The sequence below is a fragment of the Camellia sinensis genome, chromosome 13, assembly GCF_055761805.1.
Source record: "Camellia sinensis isolate YWXY chromosome 13, ASM5576180v1, whole genome shotgun sequence".
In the NCBI taxonomy this organism is placed as follows: Eukaryota; Viridiplantae; Streptophyta; class Magnoliopsida; order Ericales; family Theaceae; genus Camellia; species Camellia sinensis.
This window is the reverse complement of record NC_138973.1, coordinates 33,821,683-33,836,209: the sequence shown is the minus strand read 5'-3', so window position 1 is coordinate 33,836,209 and position 14,527 is coordinate 33,821,683. Positions and strand designations below refer to the sequence as shown.

At 30.8% G+C, this 14,527-nt stretch overlaps 1 protein-coding gene across 1 annotated transcript; it reads left to right on the top strand.

Annotated features, from left to right (window-relative positions):
• The first annotated feature begins 8,434 nt into the window (after positions 1–8,434).
• Positions 8,435–11,165, top strand: LOC114269665 (putative disease resistance protein RGA3). Its single transcript, XM_082900409.1, has 5 exons — positions 8,435–8,834; positions 8,937–9,148; positions 9,253–10,013; positions 10,268–10,503; positions 10,585–11,165. The coding sequence occupies exons 1-5, from the start codon at positions 8,435–8,437 to the stop codon at positions 11,163–11,165; spliced, it is 2,190 nt and encodes a 729-aa protein (XP_082756535.1).
• The last annotated feature ends 3,362 nt before the right edge of the window (positions 11,166–14,527 follow it).

Genomic DNA, 14,527 nt, shown 5'->3' with positions numbered 1-14,527 from the left:
TAACTAGTTAATCCAAATCTATTTTCAATTTTAAACAAAGAAAAATTTACTTGACAAAGTTTACAATATGAACCATTCGGATTGATGACATAAACTGAAGATAAGGTCCATGGGCCTCACAGCACTGTGCACACTCCCCAGTTCCACGGATCGTTAGAATAGAAACATTTCATACCAAAGCAGTCACAAGTAGGAAAATGAAAGCTACTACCCCCTGTGGTCCTTCTTTTTTCTGAATCCCTTTTAGCCTTTCAAACAATAATTCATCAGCAAGTAATGAGTCATTTTCCAAAGTCTTCTCCCTTTTCCAAGTCTTCGCCCATTTGTCTTGTACAATTATTATTTTGAGGGTAATTTACACCAAATTATTGGACCGAGCTAAATCAGCATGACCTTTTAGTTGAACCTAGCTAAATCAGCATATGGCCCTTTCAGTTATTTACTTATTTATTTATTTTTTGATTCGTAGAAAAATCCATTAAAGAAAGCTAAATAACACTTACAAGAGTCCATCTAACTCAAAACTTACACTAAACATAGTAAAAATATAGCAAGAAGCACAAGGAAAGAATTTATGAAAATATTCAAATGCACATCTCATGCTCGTGCTCGTGCTCGTACCACATAGTAGAGTCGATCATAAGAGTTCGACAATAGAGCATGTCTAAGATAAATTATAGATCCCAATCATAGAGAGGGTAAGCTTAACAATCATATACTGATGGACTCCAAATAACCAAACAAACAAGAGAACATAACAGAACACAAACGAAAATAAAAAATAAAAAAACAAAATCCACAACCCACAACCAACAATATCCAACAACGGTGGTGGCGAATTCAACTATGGTGAAAGCAATACATCTAGGAAAGGAAGGCAGTGAATCCGGCAGAGAACGAGCTGCGAGCAGGCGCTAGTGGTTGAAACAGTAGGTAGACGTGGAGGCAACGTCGAATGAAGGTGGAAAAGAGGTGAGATGGAGGATCTAGTGAAATCCACAGCCGGAGTTAAAGCGAAGGGAAGAAGAAACACCTCACAAAGGAGGGAAAGGATGGAAAGCCCAAGCTTCCAAGTTATTGGAAAGCAAAGCAAGAAAAGGAAAGAGAAAAGAGGGGTTGGAGGAGGGAAGAGGAGGCCGGAGGTTGCTAGAAACCCCCTTCCCCACTCGAACTGCCACAACCCTCTAGAAACCCTAAGAGAAAAAAAGTAGAGAGAGAAGCTCTCAACTAGAGAGAGATTTTCTTTTTTCCTTTGTAGTTGGACCTTGGGAAATCAGCATAGGCCTTTCAGTTGGACCTTGCTAATTCAACATGGCCTTTTGAGTTGGACCTTGCTAAATCAACATGACCCTTTGTTTTGGACCTTGCTTTGACCAAAGTGGAGAACTTGGCAGAGATGTGCACCGAGCAAAGTTAGTGTGAAGTTAGTGTTTTTGTTCGGTGGTCTTACTTGAAATTAGTAAGACCGATGTAGTTGTGCAATTGACGTGCAGCCGGGCTAGTGGTTTTCTTGGCATGGTTGTTGGCTTGGGAGTTCGGTTGTTTCACTTAAACTTCAATGATGAGGGTGTTAAAAGATAGGCCATATCCTTTAAGAGATGGACTCCTGATTGGACTCTACAAAGAGAAATTAGAGTCTTACTAGGATTCTACCATGTAGAACATATAAAAACTTAGAGTTAGCCCTAAAGAAGGTAACACATTTTTTGTTTATAGAATTCCTTGAGCTTTTCCCATATTGATTTTGAGTTATGACTTAAACATCGGAGGGGTTTTCCGGCGCACACCCTCAAGTTAGCTCATCATATTTGTTTTGCAAGAGATACGACATTATTTGGAAGGAAAAAGTTTTGTATACCAATAGGGTACCAAGTAGCACTACTCTAGTACTCTTTCAACAATCACAAATATTTATGTCCTTTAGTGTTCCCCAAACACCCAACATAACCCATATTCCACTACTTCCACCAATCATAATGGTGGAAAGTACCACATGGATATACTCTATCCCCATACAAAAACCAATCATTTATGTCCTTTGGAAGAGGCTTAAGCTTGATCACAAGGAATATGCGTGCAATGAATATTTCGTGCTCGCATAATTATAAAACCTTTTTTTTCTTATACATAATCTTTGGTCATTCAATTGAAAATTATGAAATATTTTGAGAATATTATATGACATTATCTATATTGTATTTTTAATAAATAAAAAATCATAATAGACACTATGTTAGTCATCTTTTATCTCTTAACTATTTAACAAATATGAGTCAATAGAATAACTTATGTGGTAAATTTTGTAAGTAGAAACATTTCATCCAAAAAATCAATCTGATGAATTCTGAGCAAAATAAATTCTGAAAATCAATCCATGCAATTTCCTCCAAAAGTAGGAAAAATGAAGCCCAATGTAGTTTCCTCGAAACTTCAAAGATCGTGAAATTTAGTTGTAACGATGTCTCCCTAGCATTTCCCCCTATTTTCTGAATTCTTTTAGATTATATTTGGATTATGAATTTATGTAGTGATTTAAAAAAAGAAAAATAAAAAGATTAGTGAAATATAAATATATTTCATTCATATTTCAACTACCGATTTTATTTTTCTTCCCAAATTCTTACCTAAATTTATGATTCAAACACAATGCTAGACGTAGTCTTGGTAATTTTCCGAGTCTTCCTTTATAGAATTTTAATCAATTAGTTAATCCAAATCAAATTTCAATTTGAACAGTGGAAAAATCTGCCTAAATGATAAGAATTATAATCTTAATAGAAATGACAACAACAATAATCAATGGATGCAACAAAGACACCTAAAGTAACGGAAAATTTTAAATATCTAAATTTCCTTACAAAATTGAACGAAGAGGGATTAGAACCATCTCTTGATTAGATTTTTTTATTATTTTTATGATTACTTAAATTATTATATCCAAATAATTATGTCATTCATTAGATCTAAATAGAGCGAAAAATCAGTTGTTGATTGGTGATGACTAAAATCCGATGAAAAATGAAATGATTTTCATGGGCCATACTTGCCGTGAAACTGATTCTACTTAGCACATCAATATGATCCAACGTATATATATATAATGTAATGGGCAAATGGTTTATATAATTTATAGAATGTATCAATTTGGTTTATGTTGTTTTTGAATTATCATGTTTGGTATCTTTAGCGAATTTTTTTTTTTAATATATTTTAATCAAAAAGTTTATTATTAGATGCACTTAAAAAGTAAATATTTATGAAAAAATAAATAATGAAAAATAAAGGCAAAAATTATGTCGTCATTGACATGGTGTTTGCAATAAATGAAAAACCCCAAGACATGGCATTTGGTAACGTTTACGTTTTTAGTTTATGTTTATAAAAATTTTATAAATTGATTTTTGTTTATTTTTAAAAAAACATAAATTACAAATGTGTTTGATTTTGAAAAATATAAATTAAAAAACATGTTTGTTTAGGCCTAAAATATTTATATTTATTTTTTATTATTTATGGCAATGGGATCACACACATTATAATTGAAAAAAAAAATTAATTGGAAAAAAAAATTATTTGAAAAAAAAAATTTGTTAGTCAAATTTATAAATTTCTGTTTAAAAACCAACGTAAACTCATTTTTTGAGTTTACATTTTTTTTCCAAATTTACAAATTGAGACAACCATTGATAAACCAAAAAAATTATCAAACAAGTTTTTATGATAATTTTTTAATTTTTGTGTAAATATAAACTGAAAACTGAAAACGAAATAGTTATCAAACAGGCTCACACTTTCATTTGGAAAGTGAGTTGACTTTTTAGTCTTTTAATTTTTTGGTTATTTTAGTTTAGGCTAAAAAAACTCATTTAGGATGGGATTTTTAACTTTTTTGACTTTTGTGAGAGAAAAAATAAAATGATTATGATTTGAATATAACATTTTATTTTATTAATTTTTTACTCTATTTTATCTTTTAGTGAGTAAAACAACCTCCAATCCACGTGCCAAACACTGCATAAGTTGGTCATTATTTGTCTCTCAACGAATCTGGGGTGCCTGCTATGCACCTAGCACAGCAGGCACTGCTATGTGGCCTTATGGGTTCATTTTGGGGTCCGATTTAATAATCCGAACCGTTCGTATCTTAGAGTACACCAAGTAGAACATACTTATAAAAAATTAAGTTAATCGGATATCGTTAACCCTTTCTTCTACTCACATTTGTATCTATAAAAATAAATGATATTGTGATTTAAAATATTAAAATATATACAGATGTGAGTAGATAAAAGTGTTAACGATATCTGATTAATTTGATTTTTTATAAATATATTCTATTTGTTCTAAAATGTAAAAGATTCAAAATTTTAAATTACATATGATTTTTTTTCTTAAAAATGAACTCACAGTGGAGTAGAGAGAGAAGTATCATAAAGGAAGAGATGAGCTGCACATATTAAAGATAAATTTAATAATTGACTAACACCTTTAATAGTTTTGAAAAAATTGATTAAAATTAAAATTTTCTTTTTATAGTTTTCAGAAACTATTATATGCCTTTGAAGTAATACTTTGCACCAATTGTCAATTAATACATATCATGATATCAAAAAAAATATTAAAAGTAAATTTTTTTTTTAAACAGTAATGATATAGAAACATAAAATCAATACAAAAAACTTATTAATAATGATTTTGTTTGGATTTTAATCTATCACTTTATAATGAGTGACATATTTTTTATTATACAAATGACTATATCACACCATTTTAGTATAAAAATTCTAGTAAAAAAATATTAACCAACAAAAAATAGTTATAATAAAAAAACAGATAATGATTGGTCGAGAGAGAGAGAAATGGCACACAAAATATGAAATACAAAAACAAAAAAAGGTCATAGATAAAAAAAGAAGAAGAAAAAATGGTGTACCTAAAGGATAAAATAGTCTGTTTAAATGATACAATAGATTAAACAAAAATTAACCTCTAAATTGTCTCATAAAAAGAAAGTTAAAAGATAATGAGTTTTATCGTTCCATAAATGAAATATTTATAAGGCGAGGAAAACATGAATGGCTTGAAAAAAGTATAATATATGATGGTTATGATTTTTTAATGGAAGAAAGAATTGGTTACAGAAATAGTGTATAAGAATGATTTTTTCATCTTTCCTTTTCTAAATTATAAATCATGGAATCATTATAAAAAATAATAAATTATGAGATATTTTTAAAAGATTATATATTGTATAGATATACTTAAATTTATTTGGGAATAAAATTGTGTTTAATTACGGAATAGAGAGAGAATCTAGATATAAGGTTTAATTTTTATTTTATGTTAGGCTTAATTTTATGTTTATATAGCTCAGACCAGTTGTAAAAGATACTAATAGTATATATTTTATGGGAGGTGAGAGAGTTTCCTTTTCATTAGATTTATTTTAGAAGAGAGAAAATTGTATGAGATTTTTATTCTTTTTAAATACAGGCTTGATTTATTTTGAGAGGGAGTGGGAGGTTGAGAATTGTGTGCTTTCTCTCTCTCTCTCTCCATCTCTCTCTTTCTTTTTAATGGCAATACATTTGCATTAAATAATTTTAAAGGTTGATAGATATTTATGTCCTTGAAATAACTAATAAATGTTTTAATTTCTTTTTTTATAAAAATTAAAAATTAAAAAGATTAGATTTAAGGTTTTGAAACACTTAGGGCCCTAATATGAAAAGTCACTTTGGTATTATATATAGTATAGATAGATAGATTATGAGATTTAGGAAAGAGATAAATATTAGGGGAGAGATTTTTAGAACTTGTAATTCAATTATTTTTTTTTTAAATCTATAATTACTTTGTTAGCCAATAGTATTATTTTTAAATATTTTAAAATTACAAAAATTAGCAATTTTATTTATTTATTTTTTTAATCAGTAGTTACTTTGATAGCCAATAGTACTATTTTAAAATATTTTTAAAATTATAAAAATCAACAATTGTGGTTTTATGTTCTTTTTAATCTATAATTTTTTTTTTATAAAAATATATATATATATATATATATATATATATATAATTACTTTGTTATGAGATGAGATTTGTGTTTTTTTTAATGTATAATTTTTTTTAATGTATAGTTACTTTGTTATGAGATGAGATTTAGGAAAGAGAGAAATATTGGGGGGAGAGATTTTAGGACTTGTAATTCAAAATTTTAGGTGATTTTTTGTTTTTTTTAAAAATATATAATTACTTTGTTAGCCAATAAAATTTTTTTTAAAAATTTCAAAAATTAACAATTGTGGAATGAGACTTTGGAACTCTCACAATCATTCTCGCTAGAAATGTGTATCAATCAATACCCTAACTTTTTTAGCAACAATGATGGAGATTTTTTGTTTTTGTTTTTGTTTTTGTTTTTGTTTTTGGGAGACCTCTTATAATCTCTAAAATGATTTACACTACTCATAATACTAACCTATTACCCATATTATGCACGGGATAATTATAGATATTTATATTTGTTTTAGATTTTTTTTAATATATAAATCATGTTTTTTAAGATTTTTTATAAAAATAATTTCACAATCCTATCACTAATCATAGTGTATGAGAGAAGTTGAAAAGGGAACTGCAGTAACTATATACAGATTGTGTCTATAATTATTTGTATGGGGAGATTTTAAATGATGATCAAAGAATTTCGACCAAATCAATAAATGCAGGCATGTGGATTGAAAAAAGTTAATAAACGCTGATCAGGGGATTTTGACCAAATCAATAAATACTGAGTTTTTTTTTTTAATAAAAAATTAAAAAAATTTAGATTGGGATATTGAAATTCCCACAGACTTTGGGAGTTAAAAATTCCTTTTTGCTTAATATATAGTATAGATATAAATTTTTTTTTAATGGGTAGTTACTTTGTTATGAGATTTTGGAAAAAGAGAAATATTGAGGGGAGAGATTTTAGGAACTTGTAATTTAAAATTTTAGGTGATTTTTTGTTTTCTTTTTTTCTAATCTATAATTACTTTGTTAGCCAATAAAATTATTTTTAAATATTTTTAAAATCATAAAAGCAATTGTAGAATGAGATTTTGAAACTCTCACAAGTCTTCTCATTAGAAACCCCTTTTGCTAATATTATACATAGATTATCTTTATATTATATAATGTACTAATATTATTCTTAGTAGTCACATGATTCTACTTAACATCCATTTTGAATTGAAAAAATTGCGGTGTAATTTGATAACAATTACCGTTTGCTTTTTCTTTCTTTTTTTTTTTTTTTTTCTTTTTCTCCACTTCTTTTATTGGCAATAAAAAAATGATATGGTAAATTTTCGAGTATAAATATGTTTAGTTTTGAGTTTTTAAAAATAATTTTTGAATTATGTTATCTTTAGTTAATTTTTTTAATATTTTAGTCAAAAAAATTTATAATTTGGATGAATTTTAAAAGTAAATATTTTTACATCCATTAGTTTGTAAGGGATTAAAATAAAATAAATAAAAATAAAAATTTATATTTTTTATATTTAATGAAGATTTTATATCTAAATTAAGTAAATCTAAAATATTAGAATTAAAAAAAAAAACGAGGTCAAAGCTCCAAAACTGTCTTTTGAAAACTTTGCACCTAGTTTTTGAAACTATCTCCGACAGTTTATTAAAAATTTTTTATTAAATTTAAATTTAATAAAAATTTATTATTTATTATTTTAATAATTTCATCAGATAAGTATTAAATTGATATCAAAAATCTTTTACTAAATTGAGAATGTTTAAGAGCCTTCATCAAATTATTGTTTATAACTATTAGATTTTCATCACCGGATGTCTTCCCGATATCCTTTCAGATGATTACCGCTTTGCAAAATTTTGTAAAAAAATATACTAGCCGGTTGACCAGCCAGATATCCATCCAGTCATATGCTTGGTCAAGTGATATTTTGATAAAAATTCAAAATCTTTCCTAATATCAAATAAAATTTTTACTTAAATTTAGTAAAAAAATTACCGTTGGAGATGCTGTACCAAGGCAGTAATTTCCTCGAAGCTCTCCACTTCTATTACCCACTGTTTCTTTTTCTGTTTCCATCTACTTTCTCAGCCTTTTTTCAAACTCTTCCTTCATCAGTTTTTTTGGTCATTCAAGTATAGCAAAGCATTTGCAATTATATTTTTCCGCTTAATACCTTGAATCCAGATGGCTATGGAGTCACTAATGGCTGTTGTCCCATATCTTACCCCTACGATTGAAAATCTGGAGTCCTTGTTCAAAAATGAAGTGGCCTTGCTTTGGGGTGTTGAAAGCGATATGAAAAAGCTTCAAGCACTCTCTCCATTATCCATGATGTCCTCGAAGATGCAAAGCAAAAACAACTGAAAGACAAAGCTATGCAGAATTGGTTGAAAGAGCTCAATGATGCAGCCTACAAGGCAGATGACATCTTGGATGAGTGCGCATTTGAAGCCCTCCGATGCGAGTCTGAAGGCCAAGGACCTTTGCTTCTCTCAAGACGAAGGTACTCTCTTATTTGCCAGCTACTTATGCCTCTCCCAATATTCTGTTCGTCACAACATAGGGAATAGAATTAAAGAGATTATAGACAAGTTTGATGCGATTGCGGCTAATCGTATTAAATTTCACTTGAACGAGAGAGTTGTGGTGGAGAAGCGAGTTGAATATGATGTAAGCCGCGAAACCAGCTCTTTTATAACTCAGCCACAACTCTATGGAAGAGATGAAGATAGAGACAAGATTGTCAAATTTCTGGTGGAGGATTTATGTGATAGTGAGGATGTTTCTGTTTATCCTATACTTGGTATAGGCGGGCTTGGAAAGACGACCCTCACGCAAATGGCCTTCAATGATGAGAGGGTCAAACACCACTTCGATCTTAAAATTTAGGTTTATGTTTCTCAAGATTTTGATGTGAAGAGGGTGATCAAAGCAACAATAGAATCTGCAAATGGAAATGCATGCGAGGCTGTAGACCTAGACTCACTGCAGAGAAAGCTTCGTGTCATGCTGAATGGGAAAAGATACATGATTGGATTGGATGATGTGTGGGACAAAAATCCAGGCAAGTGGGATGCTCTCAAGTATTCACTAGCATGTGGATCAAAAGGTGCTTCCGTAATCGTCGTACTTGTATTAAAAAGGTTGCATCTATTATGGGAACTATTTCACCGCATCACTTGTCATTTTTATCCAATGAAGATTGTTGGTTGTTGTTCAAGCAACGAGCATTTGGACGTGGAAATGAAGAACTTCCAAACCTTGTGGCCATCGGGAATGAGATAGTGAAGAATTGTGGTTGTGTGCCTTTAGCTGCAAAGGCCCTCGGAGGGCTAATGCGCTTCAAAAGTCAAGAAAAAGAGTGGCTTCATGTTAAGGAAAGTGAAATTTGGAACTTAGACAAAAATCCGATCTTGTCTGCCTTAAGATTAAGTTACTTTTATCTTCCATTGGAATCAAGACAATGTTTTGCTTATTGTGCCATTTTCCCAGAGGGTTCTGAAATTCGAAAGAGAGATCTAATTCATCTTTGGATGGCTAATGGCTATATTTCATGCAAAGGAGGATGGGAACCGGAAGATAGTGGTGATCAGATTTGGAATGAATTATGTTTGATATCGTTTTTCCAAGACGTGGCGAAAGATGAAGGCCAGATGTGGTGCAAGATGCATGATTTTGTGCACGATCTTGCCCAATCAATTATGAATGATGAATGTGCAATGATCGAGTTTAACAGTTCAAGTAATATATCCGACGAAAAAGTTCGTCATGTAACATTGGTTGTCAGGCCTCGGGATAATTTTAATATCACATCTTATAAAGTTCTATCCTTACGGACGTTACGATTGCAATCAACTCCCTCATTAGAATATGAGGAGTTTTTGTGTGATTTCAGAAAGTTTGGTTCACTGCGAGTTTTTGATACAGTAGCCAGACGAATGAAGGAGTTGCCATCTTCAATTGGCAACTTAAAACATCTGAGGTATCTGAACCTTTCCCGTGCTCATATCAAGCAACTTCCTAATTCAATTTGTAGTCTCTTGAATTTGCATACATTAATTCTAGATGACTGTTAAAAACTTGAGAGATTGCCCCAGGACATGATGTACCTCAGAAGTCTCCTACATCTTTATCTGTTACGTTGTCCGTTAATTGATGAGATGCCCCCAAAATTGGGCAGCTAACTAACCTGAAGACATTAAATACATTTGTTGTGGGTAAGAGCACTGATTGTAGTCTCCTAGCTGAATTGAATTGCTTAAACCTTGAAGGAGAAATTCATATCGACCACCTTGAGAAAGTGAGTAATCCGATGGATGCAAAAGAAGCCAATTCAGTGGGAAAGCAAAATCTTAGTCGGTTGGAACTATATTGGGGATATGATTGGGCTGAAAATGTTGAATCTGAACTAGTACTTGAAGCCCTTCAACCTCATCCAAATCTAAAGGAGTTGGGCTTAACAAGTTACGAAGGTACTCGATTCCCGCTCTGGATGAGGGGTTCATGTCTTCAAAATGTAGTTATAATCCAGCTCTCCTAGTGCAAAAATGTAGTGGGGTATATTGAAAATGAATATCCTGGCCGTGGAGGATTCCCATCTCTGGAAGAACTCTATGTTTACAGTTGTCCGAAATTGGAAGGTTTGTCAAGGGAAGAGGGAAGAGAGTTGTTCCCTTGTCTTCGTAAGATACAAATTCGTGATTGTCCTAAATTGAGCTTCCTGCATCTTTCGTCTTCCAAAGAATTGTTCTTGCAGGGCAAGTGCACCATGGTACTAAATTCAATATCAAATCTTAATAGTCTCACTTCCCTAACTATTCGTCATGATGAAGAGACGGTTTGTTTTCCAAAAGAGTTTCTGAGGAACCTTACTCTTCTTGAGTCACTATCGATTCAGAATTGTCAAAAGCTTAAAGTGTTGCCTGAAGACCTTGCAAGCCTTGTCATATTGAAGTCATTGGAGATCGAAGGATGTCGAAATCTCCAGTCTTTGCCAGAGGAAGGGCTACGATGCCTTGAATCTCTCCAATCATTGCGCATTTATAGATCGATGCCCGAAGATTGCATCGCTTCCGACCAGTATTCAAAGCCTTACCAAACTCCAACGCATAGAAATTGTGTTTTGCGGTCGTGAACTGGGAAGGCGATGTGAGAAGGGAAAGGGGGAGGATTGGTATAAGATAGCGCACATACCACAAGTCTCCATGTCCCCGTTTGTTTTCCGCACTAGCAGTCGACTCTGAATTGTTAGTGATGAACAGTAAAATTAGCTTGTGTTTGTTTTGATTTTTGTGGTCCGGATTCGTAGTTCCTTCGGCTTAGGATAGGCCTTGCGCAATGAATTAGAAGTCTGGGTTAAGAGGTGGTATTAGGAGTTAGTCTGTTCGGTTTAGTGAGTTGCCGGATGTCTGCCGGGATGTCCGGTCAATTAACTGCAAATTTTTTTTTTACATGTTGGACATTTTTTTTTTAAACATTAATGTTTAATGATTTTATATTTTTTTGTTAAGTAAAAATCATAATTTTATTTATTATATTATATTATATTATATTTATTTTATATAAAAATAATTTAACAATTCCCACACTAACAACTATCATCAAAACAAACACAATTTTGTTAATACATTTATTATCAATCCTCTCATTATCAATCTCCTCACTAACAATCTCCTTACTAATTCCCTCACTATTAATATCTTCCATTCTACCTCTGAAAATAAATAAGGCCTATTAGTCAGGTATATGATTCTTCTTTTGCTCACTGTATTATTAGTTGGTTTACAACTGTGACACACTATATTAAATAAATAGCCAGGGGTAACCCACTAATAAACAAATATTTTTTTAAAAAAGAAATCATCAAATAATAAATTAACATTTACCTTAATTTTTTTAGTATCTAAATTTGAATTTGTATATTTTCTCCAATTCGTAAAAGTTGTTAAACAAATTAATCTCAATTTGATTGAGATTTCAACAATAAGGTTCTGTTTGTTCCGCTATAAAATATTTTTTATGTTAGGTGATTTTGTCCAAAAAGAAATTTTTATTTTTATTTTTAGATGTTTGGTTATCACTAAAATATTTTCTACAAGGAAAATATTAATAAAGGACCAATTATAGAGTAAATTTTAAAAAGAAGAAGAATAAAGAAAAATAATATTAATATATAATTTTCATATAGAATTAAACATAAATGACGTGACAACAATACTCTCACAATTATGAATTGTAATAATGAAAATTTTGATTTTTAATGAGTGGATATAAATGTAACATACCATTATATATAGATTTTTTGTATACAAATGAAGTTTGTATATTATTTTTCAAGGGATAAAAAACAATTTTAATCCTTAAAGTATGCATTTTTTTTTTTGTTAATCCATTAACCTTCAATGTTGTTATTTTGGTCCTCAAAGTTGTCAATTTAAGTAAATTTAGTCTTATCTCTAATGTCCGTTTACATTGATAATGGAAAAAATATTTTATCTTTGGGTAAAGGACAACTTTGGTCCCTAAAGTATGCATTTGTTATCATCTTAGTTCCTCAAATTTTAAATTTTGTCATTTTGATCCTTAAAGTTGTTAGTTTAAGTTATGACTAAATTGACAACTTTGAGGACCAAAATAATAAAATTTAAAACTTGAGAGACTAAAATGACAATAAACGAATATTTTAGGGACCAAAACTATCTTTTATTCATATTTTTGTTATCAATGTAGACGGAGGTTAGACTTTGGACCAAATTAACTCAAATTGACAACTTTAAGGACTAGAATGACAAAATTAAAACTTAAGGGATTAAAACAAAAAATAAAGCATACTTTAGGTATTAAAACTATCTTTTATCTTTATTCAAGAATAAAATAAGTCAAGGATTGAACATAACAAAAATAATAATCCCAAAGCTTAATTTTGATCAATTGCTCAACCATAATATATGTATAGGTGTATATATACAGATATGTATATAGAGAGAGAAAGGAAACAAAGACATTGCATGAAAACAATGAGACTTGATATATATGTTGAATAGTATTGCCCGTGATATTTTATGACGAAATAAACCTATCCTAAGACATTGGGTGTAATAATGCACCAGGACTTGTGTGATGAATAGTACCTCTCATGACAGACATTTGTCATAAAATTGATTAGGCTTGACATATTTGGCATGATTTATAATTTGAACTTAATTTGTATTGTCAATCACAATTATTGGTTAAAAATAGTTACTTATTTTCTTTGAATTGTTTTGTGTGTTTTTTAAAGAAAGCTTGCCCAAAGAAAATTTTCACATTCAAGTGTATCCCAACTTCTTGAATTGAAGGAACTTATTTAATGATTGGTTTATTCAATTCTAAGCCTTGCCTTACATTAGCAAAATTTGAGCTAAATGTTCTTCTTCCAAGCTCCTTTCCTTCAATATCATCAACTGCTTCTCTAGCTTTTTTATAGCTCTCATCGTCTCAACTATGTTTCATCAATAATGCATACATACATAGTTTGTGAGAACAATCGTTTTGAAATGGTGGTCAGCATATCTAACCTTCAGCTAGTTCATACAAAGTAGGACAGATGTAACAAATTATTTGAAGAAGGCAAATCATTTGTTTTTTTGAACCTAATTATGTTTGAAGAACATAAATCATTTATTTATTTTTAACCAAAGTTATCTAAGATGGTCTATTCGGATTGGTTTTGCTTTTAAATGGCCTTAGAAGCATAAATGTCTAGAGTTTACTTTCTATGCTGATGGTATGAATTTGTGGTTACCTTTGACAAAATTGCTTCTGACTCATCCCAGGAACTTGAGAGTTCATTGAGTCCTCCATGATTCAGAGATTGTAAGTTTCATCTTTATAGGTTTTTGTTTTCTTTGTTTTTCTGTCATTGGAGGTAATATTACTGCTTTTGTGATAGCATGTGCTGCCATGCTCTTGGGTCATGATGGCTGCTGCTAGTATTAAAGTGGCTGTGGCATCAGATGCATTGTTGATGGGAAGGTTTTGGGCTGTTTATGGGTTTGAGGTTATCTAATAGGAGGTGGATCGAGTCAGTTGTTCTGTTATCCGACTTTACTGTGTTAGTTTCTCTTTTGCAGAATAAAAGTTAAATACAGACCTTATTTGTCGATGTGTAATAATGTCAATGGCAGGATATAGTGGGAGCTCTAGTCTGCAGTATGACCTCTTTTTGTGCTTTCTATTGTTTGCCATGATTTGAAGATTAATGTCTAAATTGACATGAACTCAAAGCTATAAATGTCTAAATTGACATGAACTCATAAGCTCCCGTGTCTCTCAAAGGGTAATAGAAACTCTGCACAGCATATTGAAAATGTCTAAAATCAAGGAATAAGCATAGGCCCTGAGAAATTTCCTTTCATGTGAGCCCTCTCCATACACCAATTGGTCATGTGAAGAATGCAACAAGCTAGTATTTATATTGGTACCAAAATCAAGGATTAAAGAACAGGACACAAACTA